Source organism: Rhamphochromis longiceps, linkage group LG23 (assembly GCF_057381845.1).
Source record: "Rhamphochromis longiceps isolate RC_006_pf linkage group LG23, R_longiceps_female_GT1.1, whole genome shotgun sequence".
Classification (NCBI taxonomy): Eukaryota; Metazoa; Chordata; class Actinopteri; order Cichliformes; family Cichlidae; genus Rhamphochromis; species Rhamphochromis longiceps.
In genome coordinates this window covers 5,904,409-5,921,902 of record NC_140578.1, presented here as the reverse complement: position 1 = coordinate 5,921,902, position 17,494 = coordinate 5,904,409, and the positions used below count along the sequence as shown (strand labels likewise).

Here is a 17,494-nt window from a genome sequence, read left to right as displayed (position 1 = left end):
CTTTTTAAAATATGATCAATGTTTTTATGAAAGCTGTGTAGGAATAAATAATTAAAAACAAATACAAAATGCTGCTCGTTTTGAAAGTTTGATCAAACACACTGAATGACTGAAACTAAACTGCCCACTGTTGGGCTGAGTTTGCAGGATACTGTGATGATCAAGCGTTTCCTTCAATTCTTTCAGAGCAAGATTTCAATAATACACTTTCCCCAGTTGTAGTTTAGTCTATTATTGCAACCTTGGCCTGCACATTTTAAGACCAGCCCTCCCCGTGGCAACAAATGTGTTTTATTAGAAGGTGCTTAAAGTAGACAGTGTGCTCTATTTCTCCCCAGAAAGAAATACCAGGTGCGTTTACACAGAGGCTCTGTTATCTGGTGTGTTGTGATTCATTTATCCGATTATTCTCGTGTTTGATGATACCGCTGCACACCACTGGCAGAAAATATCATATTAATATTTAGTGAAAAAAAAGGGGGGGTCCCCTGCTGAACACAAACATTTGCAGAGTTAATCTGCTCCCTTTTTTAGCTCCATGTTTTTAAAATGGGGAGCAATGCCGCGCAAAAACTGTACAACAAGCCCGCGGGCGACAGAATGAACACACGACACTCAGTTTGAGCAATCTTCAAGTTTTTAATCTGTTTTCAAAGACCGCAATTTTATATCGTCCTTCCTTTAATAAGTAGAAAACTTTTATTTTTTTTAAGAATTAGTTGAAAGGCACAAATTTTACAATATATACATTTGGATCTAAATTATAAATATATAGAAAACAAAAGCACAACCCAGAATAAAAGTGCTGAACACAGTTTTGTTTTTACAGGAAAAATAGGCTTTGTTTAAAAATACATACAATCAGTAGCATGTTTTTTTTGTTTCATTTTGTGTTTTGTTAGCAATAAATTATTTGAAGGTGATAACATTTATATATATGCAACTGGTGGGAGAAACAAGAAAGATGGTTAAAGTATACACAGAGCAATCCACTGAAGAACAGAAATACATCAAGCGTGCGACGCTCAATCAAAACCAACAGGAGAACAGTAACTTGATTATGCCATTCTTAGTGCAAAATGATAAAAATGATTACAGGCCTAACTAAACGAATGAAGAATTTTCTTTCCTAAAAACTGCTGTCCATATCCCTCAAATGCATAAAGCTTTATTTCCGTGACTATAAAAACAAAATCAAAGGCAAAACGTTTGCAGACTGGTGTCTGGGAATGTGCCTGACGAATATTATTAAAAGTGAAACGAAGGATAGCTGCAGTATTATTCTGCACACAGAAAAAAAACAACGAATCAGTCATCCTAAACCCTAAACACAGAAGCAGGGAGGGGCGAAGGCTTGGACAGATTAATTGCACGTTTTAATATAACCCAGGTGTGAGTCGACGGGAGAACGGGTCAGCGTTAACATGGTTCGAAGAAAAAAACAAAACTGTCCACAGAAAAATAATGTTTCTTAAAAGAAACAGCCTTTGATCTTTGCCCTAAGAAGGCATAAATATTTAGAACCACTGACATTTTCACAAGGACAAACAACAAACCCATCACATTAAGTCTAAAACATAAATACAGCAAGAGTCACAGCACAGAGTTAAGAAAAAATAGCACAAATACTCATTAGTTTCATCATCCTTAAAAGGGGAACTGATATATTTCTGCTAACGCCCTGACGTTACGCCTCCTGTAGGTTTCTTCCTGAGATTGATAAATGTCTGATATCTTAGAGCCAGTAACTTTAGGGGTGCCTGTGGAATACTTTGGTATCTCTCTGCAAACTGAAGGCCTGACAAGAGAAAAAAAAGCTCTACGAGTGGGAGAAACAATTGCGTTTGAGAAAAGCAAAAGTAAAACGAGCAGAAATAAATCCAGACGCTGTACAGCAGTAGAACAGTGCAATGTTATTTGGTGGCAGGTAATAATAGAATTTGTTTTATAGCAATCTTGAAAATGAGTAACTTCCCTGACCAAACATGTCCTTAACTATTACAATAAGCAAGATAATGTATCTAAAATCTAAATATCCCTTAAATATAAATAACTTTTTTTTTTTAATAACAATGAATTTAAAATGTATTTAACTAAAATATTTCAAAGCATAATAGAAATAAAGACGATTCACACCATGCAAAGGTAACCAAAAAGCTTTGCCTGTTGAGCGTAAACAGTACTGAAGCGTTTGTTTCATAACGAACATATAACATGGTTTTTATTGCTTTTTGATCGCTTTAACTCCTCTGCGCATTTTGTCACAAACCAACTACAGTGCATCACACAAACATGGCCAGACCTCACAGGTTTTTAAATATGTACTATCATACACATGTACACGCATCTTTCAAAAGCTTTCTAGAGCCTCAAATGGAAACTGGATGTTTTATTTTTTAGTATAGGTTGAATTCATGTGAAAAACAGTGCTCAAGAGGAAACAATAAATTACTCTGATACTAGCAAAGAGACGGGGGCGCTTTCTTTTCAGAACAATAGAAATTCTTTGTGATCCTTTAGAATTAGAGACCGTGAACAGGTTCGGGTATCAGTGTTGGTCAAAAAATGACACATCCACACAGAAAGATAAAAAAAAAAAAATACACAAGATTTTCCTGAGGATTTCCAAAACAAAAATGGGCGTCAAGTGAAATTAAAAGGGGAGAAAGGGGTGTAGATAAACGTTTGTGGACAGCTACACAGACAATCACACAAGCACATGCAGGCTCAAAGGAGGCGCCTTCCTGAAACCCAACACCAGCATAGTGTAACACAAACGACGACTGCCTGACTCACCATGGGCCCCAAAAGTTTCATACAAATACACCGTATTAAATTAAAATCGAAACCAACGCTCAAGAGTACAAATCTATACATTAGGCTACATGGATTTTAAAGACTGCATTTAAAGACTTTTTCCAAAGGCACTGTTTGCAACAGCAGGCTGCTCATCCTCTCCCTTTTTTCCTCACACTAGTGTTCATACAAGCAGGGAGACAAACAGGAGGGAGTGCGTAGAAGGGAAAGGAAAAAAAAAAAAAGGAAATCTGAGGCATTTCATGGCTAATCAGCTAAACGATTTCATGCGTCTTCCAGTTCGACTACCTCGTGTTTCACTCAAACCAAAGCCTTGCATACAGCCGTGAATGTAGTAACAGTAAAGCAAAGTTTAAAGATGCGGTTTTAACTAGTGAAAGGCATTTAGAGCTTCCAGCAACTCACCAATCATACCTCGAGAAAAATCAGCAGCAGGAGGTTTATTAGAGATTTCCGCACCTCAACAGCTCGTATGTTCGATAAAATAAAGTTATCCCGTCCTCTTTTTCCCCCTCCTCCCCCCCACCCATCTCCTTTTATTTTTAAACAGCTGCCTTTTACCGTGGAGGACACACTTTGGTGCAGAAATCGAATATTGATCGAGCCCGTCGTTACCTCAACAGCCTAAAGCAAGTGAACGCTACACATGGATAAAGAGAAGGGTGAGCCCAACGCAGGACAGGCAGTGACTTGACTATAGGCCCTGAGGGGAGAGGGAGTAGGTCCAAGGTTGCGATCAAAGACAGCAGCAAACAAGACACCATCTGCTCTAAGAGACATAACAAAAACAAAACAACAAGAAAAAAACTAAAGATAAAGTCCAGATGAGCCCGATGAGCTCTCACTCTTGCGGCCTGTACTGAATGACAGATTTGCGGTCCGGTCCGGCCTGTAGCATGCTGTTCAAAGCCTCGCGGACGTCAAGAGCGCCGGAGCTGCAGTTGCCGTTGGGTAAGGGACCAGAGTCTGATGAAGCGAGGAGATAGGCTGGGGGGAAGTGAGAGGAAGAGCTGGAAAACAAAGAGTTGGGCGACGGGTTGGAGAAGAGAGAACCCATGTTGTTTGACACAGAAGACGTGGAGGACGTGGAGGAAGAGCAGGAGGAGGTAGAAGACGAAGGGCTGGCTTTCTGTGTGGCTATCTGAGGGGAAAGGGATATGTCAAAATAATCTAATAAGTCATGGTGGTTATTGGCCAGCAAGTTGTGGTTCTGCTGCTGCTGTTGCTGCTGCGAGGCCTGAAGAGGCTGCTGCAGCATGAGAGGCAGCTGTACTTGCGCAGCATGCTGGACGTTTGGTGCAGTCTGAGAGATGAGAGACTCTAGATTAAAATCCTCTGCAAACGCTGTAGAGTTGCTTGTCAGAGTGTCCAGATTGAGTCCGCCCTCTGTGGTGTCTGGAGAGGGAGATGGAGAGCTCATGGTAAGGTCTAAGATATCGTCGAAAGGACTTTTGGAAGACAAACTGGAAGGCTGCTTGGTCTGATGGAGTGAAGGAGGCAGGTTCTTCGTTTGTTGAAAAGTGTTCATGTAGGCGGGTGAGTAAAACGGTGAGAGATTGAGGCTAACTGAGCTGTTCAGAGAGCTCTGGTTGGTGTTGGAGAAGGAACTCGGATTGTTGGACCAGCTGTTATGGGTCCTTTGCTGGGTTTGGCTAGAATTTATCGGTAAGGCCAAGAGGGCTGAACTGAGGTGTGGTAAGGTGGGCTGGACTTGGGGGTGCATTCTGTGTTGGAGTGGGAATCTTGGGTCAAAAGGCTGAGTGAGGGACTGAGTATGCATGGTTTTGTGGTTGGTTAGATTTTCCACGAGCTGTCTGTGCCCCTGCAGGTACTCAAGCTTGCGCTTGCGCTCATTCTCAGCAGCCTGCTCTTTCTCTTTTCGCCTCTTCTTCACCTCGTCATCCATCTGCAGCAGCTCGTCCCGTACGCGAGGAACGCAGTTCTCTGGGATCTTGATACCTGAGAGAGATGACACAGTTATCAGTAAGATAAATCCTCAATCTTTTATCAGCTTTACAATAACAACTAGAGCAGGGCAATATGACCAAAAATATTTATCACGATATACATTTGAAAATTTGCGATAATGATATAACTGACAATATAACTGACTCTAGACAAAATACTTTGCATCTCCACAACTTTATTAGTGCAAAAAAAAAAAAAAACTATGTATTTTCACTTAAACAAGCAGCTGTTTTTATGTGCATTAAAGTTATATAAAAATTTTACAGTGCAAATTCCTCGCTGACAGTTTAACCAAAAGGCATTTCCAGTGGAAATTGGCCGACATATCCTCAGCATAACCATGTATAATATCCACAAAACTTAAAAAGAGGTTATACACACACAATACAGTAATATTATGTTGAAGCACAGTACGTATCACTCCACGAGGCTCCTGCCTATGATAGCCGTAATGCTCCAACAATCCATCAAGCGGTGCGGGTTCATAGCTTAGAAAAGTCGTACTAAAACATTTGACAGCGTTTCGAGCGCCGTGTAAACATAAAATCGTTTCGAGGTCAGGAAACACAACCAGAATTCATACATAAGACACACGGGATTATAAGGGGCTCTGTCGATTTTCAGAAAAATCAAAGGATTGATTTTAAGTGTGCCGTATTTTCCAAAAAACACGGTAATAACGACGGCCCGCTAGCATGCGCTACCAAAAATAGTGCTTTGTTGTGTATCTGACGGACGTAAGCTAAACCAGTTCCACACCACTGAAGTTGCAGCATTTTTACAAAACAATTCTGGTTCATCCGTTTCATTCAACGACCCGCTTTCGTCCCTCATTCTCCGTCGCCGCCATGCTTTTTCTGCCATGTGCGTATGAAAACAAAGGCACTGTGCATGTGCGTTTTACCCATAATCTATCGCGATATTTCATTTTCTTATCGTTGCCCAACATTATACCGTATTACCGTGAACGGTATGATATGGCCCAGCCCTAATAACAACAGGACATTAATTAATCTGTATTAATTCATGAGAATGATTGTCCATCTCTATGCATCAGTCCTGTGATTGACTGACGACTCTTATGCCCACTGTCACCTGGATGGTTGAGAAGTCAGATGGCTGGATATCACAGCACATGCATCACTAAGTATAGTAAATAAGACAGCATAAAGGTAATGTGTACTTTAATGTGCATTCATTGCTTCCACACTACTAAGCAGAAAGGCTGCAGCAGAGAGAGAACTACTGCATCTGCTAGTAGGCTGAGCTTGCCACGGTTGCAGAGCAGACTGCAGTCCAAGTCCATATGTGACATGACACAGGCAGCTGATTATAACGTCATGCTATTCATTTTCTTCAAATGAATGGCCAAATAAGAAAAATCAGACAGGAACAACTTAGAAACTAAAGATATATGTGCGGTGTAGAGAGACAATAATCACGAGTGTGTTTTCATGGATCTTGAGGTGAATTGCGACACGTCCTGTGTGGGTCAGCGTTAACGTAATGCGCACAGGAGCTCAGCGGAAACGAATAAGGAAAATATGGAACTTTTTCATTTCCTCAATTTTAGATAATGATGTGTCAGCACTTGGACAGCAGCACCACATCTTACCATCAAAACAACATCGGGGTCAATAAAATTCACATTTTAAATTCTGAGCTAGATGTTTAGGGATTAAAAGAACAGTGAAGAAGCTGTCCTCAAACTGCACTTCACTTCAGGCAGTCAGAGATACTAACCGACTTGTTTGTTATGCTGCTTTGTTTTAAGGCGGACAATCTGCAGGATGCTGCTGTTGGTGATGTCAGACACCACATCAGAGACGCGCTTCCACACTCGTAACAGAGCTCCACACAGCATGTGATACTGACGGAGGCGCATGCCCTGCAGACACTCCTGGCCTTCCTCAATTTTCTTACACTTCCCATTCCTGCAGAGAGAGCAAAGAAGAAATGGTGAAAACACATCATAAATCACTCTTTTAGTGTGACTGTATGGCAAGCTAAGGTACAAGATGTGAGATTTGGAGGTAATTTCTTCGTGGCTAGCTCTTGGGAATGGCATTTGATTTAAAAACCATTGACTGAATCCTAATAATTACCAGCCTGATAGGATTCATTAATCCTAAGGGACATTGTGGATTCCTGCTTACCAGTTAGCGTGACTGCATTTCTTGAAGGAGAAGGTGAACTGGTTCTCCCAGCAGTCCCTGGCTTCCTCAGGGGTCACCTAAAAAAAAGGAAGAAATGCAAAAGCCTAAAAGTCAGCCAGGTAGTCACTCATTACATATTTTTACCAATGCAGAAGTGAGATTTTCAAGTTCAAACCAAAGCACAAACTACACCCTTTTCTCATTTAAAACAATAATTGTGTCAAAGGGGAAAAACAAGTTATTTTCAATGGGCTTATGGTGAAAGGTCAATGATTAGCAGTTTTAAAGCAGGGAAGGGAAACAGCTATAGCCTTAATAAACAACAGAACTGTAAAGAAAATAAGAGCTCACTCTTTAAATTTACTATTAATATATAACATTAAAGGTTTTAAGTCTGTAAAATGTTGCCACACTTTGTCTTTGGAGAGCATTAAGCCTTATCTGGTCAGCACACCTAAATGTCCACAAGGTGGCAGCAGAGACCGAATATATATAAATATACACCCGGAGCAATGACAGAGGAACACTTGGTCCAGAAAATGTCCGACTTTGTGTTTTCCCAATGTTCCCCATTTTCAGAAATGAAAAAAGATGCATTTTAATGCCAAATTGAGGGGGAAAAAAATCAAAAGACTCAAATGTAACACAAAACCAATACAAAGACAGAACTAATAGACTGTGAAACTCTTACCTTTCTGTACTTTTGGTGCAGTTTTTCCAGACTCTCAGGGTGAGTCTGCTTGCCGATGTTGGGCTTATAGACCACAAAGTTCTTCCCTCTTCCTTGCTCAGCTAGCAGCACACATGGATAGTTACCTCGAAGCTGTGAACAGAGGCCACAGAGAGTGTTGTTTTTTTTTTTGCACTGTCAAAGAGACAAAGTTAGTTAAACTGTTTATCATAACGTGAACTCACCTTCATAGACAGGTAGAATCCCTCATCATGGCCGCTGAGGTTCAGTGATTTCTTGTAGGCCTCATCCCAGGGCATGCCCCTGTCCACACTGATCTGTAGGAGGAAAAAGATCAGAGTCTAAAGCATGTGCTGTGAAAGAGAGGGAGTCAAACTGCCCCACACCTACACACTGCTGGTATGACTTCAGAAACTATTAATATCTATAAATACATGAATACAACCACTTTAATGTATGTATGAAATACGCCCTTTATACTGGGTAAACTGGTTTTCTTGTGCAGGAGTCCTGAGTGGCTGCCAACTTTGAAACATCAACTGTAGGTTAGCCTGCAGCCAAAAGCTAAAAGCAGAGGATACCAGTAATTATCCTGTGCCACCTGCTAGTATCTACATAGGCTCCATAGCTCCAGGGCCAAACCTGCGTGATCACAGTCTTACCGCTGGCACTATGACATCAATCCAAGCTCTTAACTACAGAGGTAGTTGCTTGAGTTACCTGGGGGACTGCACGTTATGAGGAACTTATTTAATTGTACCCGTTCAAGTATTGTCAAAAAATCTAAATGAACTGACTCTCAGTGATATTTATAATGTACTCTGTGTTTGCAATTTAATAATATTATTTGAAAAATTGTAAGGTCTGGTGCTCTAACTTTGATATTAATACATACAATAAATTATCATTAAATTGCAAGAGCATCAAAAAGATAAGTAGCATAGCATAGCATTGCCATTGTGGGCAACACTACCTAACATAGGCCTAATATATATTACATAGCTAGGCCTTCTCCTGTGTAGTCATAGTTTACATGTTTTATATAGTTTGCTGTTACTTTGCAGATGCTGCAGGCACATCACTGTTTTGAATATGTTACTGATAATGCCATATCAAACAACACTTCTGCCTGGCCGTTCACAAATAAGCCACTGTACTGCTGTGGTTATCTGCAGGAAGTAAATACTTTTCTAATCCTGCTGTATGCAACTTCACTGTCATCGACACATTTAACATTGCATATGCTCTACTCCAAAGAAATGTATACTTGTAGACCTGAAATCAAGTTATGCAAGCCTACCTTATACAGAACAACCTGGCCATCCTGAGGATTTCCAGCCGTCAAGAAAGTTTCCTGTGTCTCCTCATAAATCTCATCGTTACCTGGGGCAAGGTCTGTCAGCGACAGAGTAGAAGAAAGTGATGAACATTTGCAGCTGCTGAATGAATTCATTGACATCCTTCTATTTTAGAATTACACTTGATCTCCATACCTAGGATTCCCATGTCATATTTGCCCTCCTTTTTATCCTTCTCTATGAGATAGTCAAAGTTGTCAGTGAAGTATTGGAAGAGATGGTTCTGTTTGTGGACCTCCAGACCCAGGATGCGATTTAGGAACTTTGTAATGCTGCAGTCTGAGAAAAACAAACAAGCAATTGACTTCAAATTTTGTTTATTCATCTCAAATACCAAATACAGAGAAAGAAATCTGTCCGTATACTCTACCTTTCTCATTGTTGTTTCCAATGCGGGGCTCCTTACATAAAATCCCAACATCAACCATTCCAGCTTTCATGTCTGGAAGTGAAAAACAAAAAACAGAACCGTTTTTCTACAGCTGCACTAAACTTTCATTTGCTGATGATATTCTCTGCTTACACTGAACCAAAATATGAACATACCTCTGAAGAACATGGAATCACCCCCTGGGTAGCCTTTGGGAGGGGGCACCTTGTTATCTATGAAGCCAACAATTGCTTTGGTAATTTTATCCAGAGCCTTGGTACCGTACTGCAAAAAAGAAGTAAGGTGAAATTAGTAAAGACAGATGATCTCATAAGGCTTTTTAAGCACTGCAGATTAAGTGTTTACATAAAATATGCTATAAAATGCTAAAAGCAAGACAAACTCCATACACCTCAAATTAAGAGCACAAAACATTTTAGATACAAAGGTTGGGTACAATTTTAAAAGCTTCTTAGGTTTGCATACCTTGTTCTCAAAGTTGTATCTGCTCAGGTCTCTGGTTTCTGTGGCTCTTCTGTCTCCATGGGTTAATGCACCCTGCACAGTGGATTACAAACAGTATTACTATCAAATCAATATACTATTATTACTATTACTAAAATATTACATTTACATCATCAGCAGTCACGCTAACAGAACCAGAGTCGGTGCTGCTGGTGTGAAACTGTCAGAGGAAGTTATGAAATCTGTCTTCACTGTTTAGTGCAATTCTACTGTGCAGAAATAATATTGGAAAATAATGCCTTGCAATTTCAATTTACTCTGGATTTGTAGTGTTTTAAGCCAGAAATGTCTGATTTCAAAGCTCAGCTGCTGTAGTAACTTGAAAAATTTGAAAACCCCCCCAAAAACAACAACTATAAAAATACCCAGTTGTTGCTTATCTGACATATCCATCAATTCAGTTAATATATAGTTAAAAGGTGATTCTACAATGCACCAGTGATGGGTGTGGAGCATATAACACGGAGGAAAAAAACCCAAACAAACCCCAAAAACACTGAAATAAGGACACACGCACACACACACTAGTGTAAATGCATGAGGATGCAGAGCCCGCTCTTGGCCCAAACGTGTCAAAGGAAACCCACGAGGTTCAGGTGTGAAAACAAACGTTTTCTATGTGCAATGTGCTGACATGATATTGTGGTTCAGTTAATCTTCAAACAACATTTTGCAAAGAGACCGAGTGTGCAGTGAGTCCAACGTGTGATGGAAGTAGGCAACAAAGTTAACAGAAAATTTAGACAAAGTCAACAGTGGATCAGTCTTAAAGCCAGCTGCTAGCTCTGCTCACACAGGCAAAAACCTTAAGATACCAAAACAAATGAATGTTTTAGCCAAATATGATTTGACTGCTGATCTGGAGTCAGACTGTTGCAAAGGTGTTCAGCTGTTCAGTTCGACTGAAATGTGTGCACTGGAGCTGTATCAAGTTCAAGCAGGCAGGCAGGCAGGCAGACCACGTGCCATATTCTTGATACAGATTTACCACACATAGCTGGCAAATGCAGGAATGACTTCCTGTAACCACCATCCCCTACACCCTCTCTGCCCTTTTCCCAAAAGAACTGTCATGCTGTGTCACTATGGAAATAAATGGCTGCTAGTGCAGAAATGCATCGATAATTACGGAAAATAGCTACACTTATAAATTATCCAGACAACCTCTTTTTGCTTTTTCTGCTTGTTCAGTTTTCCGTTACTGAGCTGGAGAAGGGAAAGACCCAGAATCTCTTGAGGTTTGTGGAGAAAAGTTGATATAACATCAAGGGAACCAACAATAAAGAAGACTATGGAGCGCTTTAAGACTAGGGAGTATCCCACACAACAGGAAGGACAGAGGGTGAGGGCAGGTTTAAGAAATGAACGGCGGAGTCACGAACAGCCCGGAGCACTCCGATCGATAAACACATAACTCAGATCGTCTCTGTTTACACTGAAACAGTTCTTCTCACACTCCATAAGACAACAACATATAAACAGCTATTTCCCCCTGAGAGACACTTCAAGATAATTGTGCAAAATAACAACAGCAAATGCAACACCAACCCACACACAACTGAAAGACTGTTCATATTTACCAGACTCTCTAGTCTCTTAGCCACAATGGAGGCAAAACGTCTCTCCCCAGCCAACTCTGAGATGAGAAAGATGTACTCAGGGGCTGTCACCTGATTGGATCGATGAGTCCGACCTGGAACGATGAGAATAAAATAGCAATAAGACATTTTTTGTACATGCAAAACATTTAAAGATATTAAGACTACTGTCTGACTGTTAAATCCTTCAATCTCAAATCTTTAACTTTACAGATAAGCGTTGTACTGCTAATGAACATCCTGTAAAACCTTTATACAGATAAATAAAACAAGCAAGATATGTTGCTATGTGTAGGAGAAATCAGGTATTGTACATTTTTGTGATGACGTTTGGTTTACAACAGCTCATTTTTATGTTACAGGCTGTGCCAATCTCAACTAACTATGAAACACCCATAAATGTAAATAAAATAACACACACACAAGTTATATGTTAGTACAGTACACTAGTGAGGTGCGATTAGAAACAATAAATTAGAAACTGAAAAGTATGAAGAGGACATTATTGGTGAGATGATAAGATCTCCAGTCATATGACTGAAATCTGATCTTGACACTCAGATCCTCCCACCTAAAAATGAAAACAAAAACTCTTTACACAAGATTGTTCTAAGGAAGTCCCTTCAACTTCCATAGAACCTCTTATGAGTAAATAAGCATGTCTGTGTTTGTACAGTATGTGTGTGTATATGTAAGTGTCAGACTAAGCTTCTCGGTATGAGAAACTTAGTCCGCCTGAAGAATCACTGAGGTGGTTTAAGCAGAAAATTGATGACCTTATTTAGTTTAGTGCTCTGCTTTGGCATTTACGTATATAAAAAAATCAAATACTGATCGGGTTTGTGGTGTTAATTACAAATAGATTCGCAGCTGTAACACCTTTAAAGGTCAAATGTTCAGCCCACACAAGTAGAGTAACTGAAAGAAACCACAGCTTCTATCTACCAACAAACCTTCAGCGAGACATTTGTCTCAATTTGAATATCGCAATATGAAAATAACACATAAAACACTTCTTCACATTTCTTCTCTTTCTTCTAAAGCTCTTTCAACCTTTCACCTCAATGCTGCTGCTTGTCACAGGGGTAAATTTAAAAGGAAGTAAGGAATAGAAAGCTGATGTAACTACGATGAAGAGGAAAATAAGTCCAGTGTGCCTTATAGCCTTTTAACTGGTTACATCACTCATCAACAGAAAAAAAAAAGACTTATGTCATTGACAAAGTTAACCACTGATGAAAAACTTTATTCAAGCCATTATGTGAAGTCTGACACAAACTTAACCAGACAGACTATATTGACAGGTCAAAAATTCAGTCTAAAAAAGGTTCCCGACATCCTTATGTAAGTTAATAACACAAAAAATGCCCTTTTCTTTTATTTCTAATCATGTACTCCTCTTTAACTTTTAAAGCCTCTTTGTTAGATTACATTTCCTGACTTACCGAACTGCTGAATAGCCCTGTCTGCGCTCCAAGGCAGCTCCAGGGTCATGTGAACCCTGCGTCTCTGGTTTTTCACTCTCTTGTCTGCCTGCAGGGAAATCCCAGAGCTCGCTGCTTCTGAGATGATGGCCACCAACTACAGGAAACAGGTTTTTGTTTATTGGTGGAGAAAGGTCTTATTGAACAATGTTTTTAAAGCATTTCACTGTTTGGTGAAATCTGATCTGAAGCCCTTCGAGTCATGAAAACAGTGATTCATTTTTTTGTACTGTAAAATATCTAACCTTCTCTCCACTCATGAAGCGATCTTTCTCCTTGAGATTAATGTGGTCAATCGTAAGCCCTTGCTCAGCTCGTGACTCATAACGCACGGTGCCGTCAGGCCGCCGCACCACACGACCCTTACGACCAGTCATCTGGAGAGAAAAGGGGTTAATATACATCAGCTGCACATGTCAAGGTGACAGGTGATGCTGCTGGTTAGCTTGTAGTTGAGGGTCATACCTCAGAGACTTTATCTGGTCCACCAAACTTGTCAATGAGCTCATCCAATGTGTTGAGAGGTAGTTCTTTTCCCAGTTCTGCTATTTTGTTGAGGAGGTCCTGCTTCATTTCCTCTATTCTGGCTGTAAATACAAATCAGAGGAAGATATTAACAATATATCCCTTGCTGGTTGAGTTATAAAAAATAGCAGGGTATGTGAGGCTACAGTGGCAGCTATCAAGTAGATGTGCATCTGTTTGAATGACAAGCACCTTCCAGTGTATCACTGTTACTGACAACACAAGCTGAAGGACAAAAAAAAGAAATGGTGCCTACCTGTCTGGTAGCTAGTCTGGTTCACAAAGATGACATCGTCATTATCTAGCAGGGAGTCTGGTGAAGAGTTGGAGTCTGTGTCTATGCCATCGGAGTCACTACTGCTGTCATCGGTGATGTTGATCACAACGTTGTTCTCTATACTGTGCTTGGGTACTTTGGGCTGGCGACCTCTGGGTTTCCCTGATTGTTCGTTAAACCGCATGAGATTGGAGTTAGCAAAAGCGACACAAAAGAGGCCAATAATAGACATAGGATTAAAAAATATGTCTTTAACTGAGAATAAATAGTACCAGCTGCTAGGCTAAATACACCAAATACACTTATAAATCACAACATGAGCAATTTTACTGCTACACAAACTATAGAAATGTCCACTGAACACTTGGTACATGAAATAATTGTAAAAGACAGCAATAGGGGTGAACATCCTACAGTGTTGTATTAAATCTTCATATTCACTTACGTTTTCTCTTGTTACTTGGAGCTTTTTCCCTGCTTTGCTTCTCTGAAGGGAAATGCTTTGTTACAAGAGACTGGAATACTCCCCTGGAGCAAAGAAGAGCAGAATAACAGACTTTAAAACTGACAGCAAAGCAACCACAACACATTAGGGCTGTTGCGGCAATTAGACATTACAAGTATTCCTGATCTGACCTAATTATGAGTGCCAGGTATTGATAGGCAGATGAAAACGTGAACTAATACACTCAGACTTTAAGGCATGTCTGCTGTGACAGACCTAAGGTCAACCAAGTTCAAGTCCTTATAACTTCCTTTTCTTCTTTTTCACAAATGAGTCATTGGTCAATTAGCAGCTAATAAAAGGTTGTCTGCTTTGACTGGTGAAGAATGTCACATGACCTGTATGACTATATGTAGTCATGACAAAGTCCTTCTTGAAACTTTCTTGTTATTTGACAGCTTGGTGTATCAAGAAAACGAAACAGAAGACACCTGTGACTATAGTTTTCAGCAAGCAGAAAATCACTCTTTCAAATAGTGTCAAAGTTATCACCTATGGCTCGGCATTCAGTTTTAAAAGAGCTGCAACTCAGATACAGGCAGTCTTTTTTTTTTTCATATGTAGCCATCACCACAGAAACACAGAAGCGAACAGACGAAATACTCTCTTACTCGGCTGCGGAAACAAATCTATCCAGATGCCCGTCATTTTCATCCAAGACTTCTCTGGTGCGCGATTCTCCAGTAGACTGGAGTCCAATAACGATGCACTGCAGTGGAGAACACACAAACGCACATCAATGACCCAGCCGTGTTACCTAAAGTAAACTTCTACTAGGACTCACTTCTGCTAATCACGATGGAAAATATTACAAAAATCCATGTGGAATTCCTGAACAACTAAAGCAAAATCAAACCAGCTTGTTCACAGAGAACTGAAACCCCCCACACAACTGACTAAACTATGTTTCAAATTAGCACTCTTACATATACAATCTATGCACTCAAAGTTCAACAGTGTGCTATGCTCACCTTTCCGGCCTCCAGCTCTTTCTGGGCCAGCTCCACCAAGGAGCGGACCTTGGCAGCGATACAGAGATATTTGAAGAATCGCTGGTGAGACGACCAGAACTGCCCCCAAAGAGACTTCCTGCTGACCATGCCCAGCTCATCAGCTGCCTGCATGAACGTTTTCAACGCCTCGGCCCACTAGAAACAGATTCCAGACGCGAATTCTCAGTTTAAATTTTTGTCAGTTTTCTCAAATAAGATAAGAACATATAAATACAGCAGACGCTGTCACTGAATTTCCTCACCAGTTTGGCAGCTTTATTATAGACCTCTTTGAAGTCACCGTCCAGCCCGATCTCTTCAATGCGGAAAGACACCCCAGAGAAGCTCAGCTGTCTGGCAATGTACATCCCACTCACTTTCATGTCCATGGCCACAATCTCCATGGCCCCGACACCTCTGTACACAAATAAATAATTCAACATAACTTAATCATTGGTAAACAGCCGTTCCCACAATCTGACTGTAAGGAATGTTCCAGTAATTTGAAGATACAGATCCACATGATTGAAAAACATAAAAACTTCAGAGTGAAATTCATCCCACAAACCTCTTCTCAATGGAATGCAGGAAGTCATCAAAGGTTCGGAAGGGTGTGCCCTCACCCCAAATTCCTAGTCGGCTCATATAAATCATGTTCTTTGGCTCAGAGGCACCTGGAACAGACATGACAGAAATCGATGATTTAAAGTCTACTATTGTATTTTTTCTCCTGCCCGAGAATGTTTATTTGTGTGTTAGCTTACCTGTGGCACTGGCATACACCACCCTGGCATGCGGCAGCTTGCTTTGCAGGTCAAGAACTGCTTTACCCATCTTTGTAGATGTGGCATTCTTGGCTTTGTGGCATTCATCAAAAATAATCTATATTGATGCAAAGTCAAGGACAAAAAATACCAAAAACCACTGCTGAATGTGTGGTTGTTAAAATTAAGTCAGAAAATCATGTGGAACAACATATCGAAGGACAGCTTATGTTAGATTGACAAAGAATATGGCATTAAAATTAAAGGATACAACTCCATCAAATTCTGGTTTGCACCAATCCAGGATCTGTTTGATCCTCGTCCGAAGCTGCCCTCCTGCTTGGCTTTCTCCAATCAGTGCAGAGTAAGTTGCAAACAAGACTCCTTCTGAGGTAGCTGTGTCACCGTACTTTATCTGTTAGAACAGAACAAATATTAAACAAGTCACAATAGTGCTTTGCTCTACTTCACCGATTGCGCTCATGCACACATAACAACTGTTCTAATTTTCTCAGTTTGACCCACAAATTCCACCTGAACTCACCTTGTTTAAAGCATGCACAGGAATAGTCGGTGCATCTATGTCTTTGAGATCTCTCTCTGCATCAAATTTCAGGTCATTGGATATGCTGAACCTGAGGGAAAAGACAGGGGAAATTAGCCGACTTTGACATACAGTAAATCTACTGTGCATAAACAGGATATATCATGCAGGTGGACAAAAATCCCAATCAGAAAATCGATCTATTTTTTAATCATAGCCCGCATTAGTCATGTCCTTTTTTCCCCTCAGAAGTGTTTTTCTTGACTCTAACCTTTTGAGGCCTCATGGAACAGGTGACAGGTGACTTAACATTCTCTAGTTTCATACAAATCCTACTTTGCATTGCTTTTCTAGAAGCTCACATTTACTGATAAAAGGAGATGTTTGGTCTTAATATTGGTAGAAACTGAATGTAGGAATCCAAATGAAAGTAATTTCTGTCTCCAGTTTAACCTTCTGCACTCCCTTATATAGTTTTGAAATTACACCGAGCTCACATTATAAATATTTTCCGTAGGCCGATTTCAAATGCCCTATGACTTTACCAAAACTGTTCATGTGATTTTGTAATGAAGAAGTCAAGAAAAGGTCACCAAATAACTCACGTAGTCTTTCCGTTTTCTGAAAATTGCTAAGAGTGCTTTAATTAAAACGGCAGACTATGCAGACAGGCCTCTTACTGGCCCATCTGTTGTAGCATGTTTATCACTCTTACCATAGTGCTTTTTTTCTTCCCTTAAGGTAGTTCTCCAGGATGATTCCTGCCACAGTGCGTCCCTTTCCGACCCCTGCCCCATCTCCGATCAGAAAGCCGGCCCTCTGCTTGTTCTGGAGGATCACCTCATGTTGCTGAGGGTGCATAAGGAACGAATGATGATCAATATGCCTCCAGAGTCATGCCATTAAAAGTGCTTCATGTA

At 40.4% G+C, this 17,494-nt stretch overlaps 1 protein-coding gene across 7 annotated transcripts in view; it reads right to left on the bottom strand.

Annotated features, from left to right (window-relative positions):
• Positions 1-619: 619 nt before the first annotated feature.
• The window catches only part of sbno2b (strawberry notch homolog 2b), a 64,187-nt gene continuing 47,312 nt past the window's right edge, over positions 620-17,494 (bottom strand). For all 7 annotated transcript variants that reach the window (XM_085398565.1, XM_085398570.1, XM_085398569.1 and 4 more), the window contains 24 exons: positions 17,290-17,423; positions 16,575-16,665; positions 16,302-16,445; positions 16,031-16,148; positions 15,835-15,940; positions 15,530-15,683; positions 15,246-15,422; positions 14,886-14,983; positions 14,215-14,297; positions 13,749-13,931; positions 13,433-13,554; positions 13,213-13,344; positions 12,929-13,064; positions 11,466-11,578; positions 9,847-9,918; positions 9,537-9,645; positions 9,361-9,432; positions 9,126-9,269; positions 8,933-9,027; positions 7,857-7,949; positions 7,633-7,764; positions 6,942-7,018; positions 6,529-6,719; positions 620-4,776 (listed from right to left, as the gene is read on the bottom strand). In XM_085398565.1, the coding sequence (XP_085254691.1) occupies positions 3,659-4,776; positions 6,529-6,719; positions 6,942-7,018; positions 7,633-7,764; positions 7,857-7,949; positions 8,933-9,027; positions 9,126-9,269; positions 9,361-9,432; positions 9,537-9,645; positions 9,847-9,918; positions 11,466-11,578; positions 12,929-13,064; positions 13,213-13,344; positions 13,433-13,554; positions 13,749-13,931; positions 14,215-14,297; positions 14,886-14,983; positions 15,246-15,422; positions 15,530-15,683; positions 15,835-15,940; positions 16,031-16,148; positions 16,302-16,445; positions 16,575-16,665; positions 17,290-17,423 (3,894 nt within the window). In that variant the 3' untranslated portion in view covers positions 620-3,658. The remainder of the gene's footprint in view (positions 4,777-6,528; positions 6,720-6,941; positions 7,019-7,632; positions 7,765-7,856; positions 7,950-8,932; positions 9,028-9,125; positions 9,270-9,360; positions 9,433-9,536; positions 9,646-9,846; positions 9,919-11,465; positions 11,579-12,928; positions 13,065-13,212; positions 13,345-13,432; positions 13,555-13,748; positions 13,932-14,214; positions 14,298-14,885; positions 14,984-15,245; positions 15,423-15,529; positions 15,684-15,834; positions 15,941-16,030; positions 16,149-16,301; positions 16,446-16,574; positions 16,666-17,289; positions 17,424-17,494) is intronic.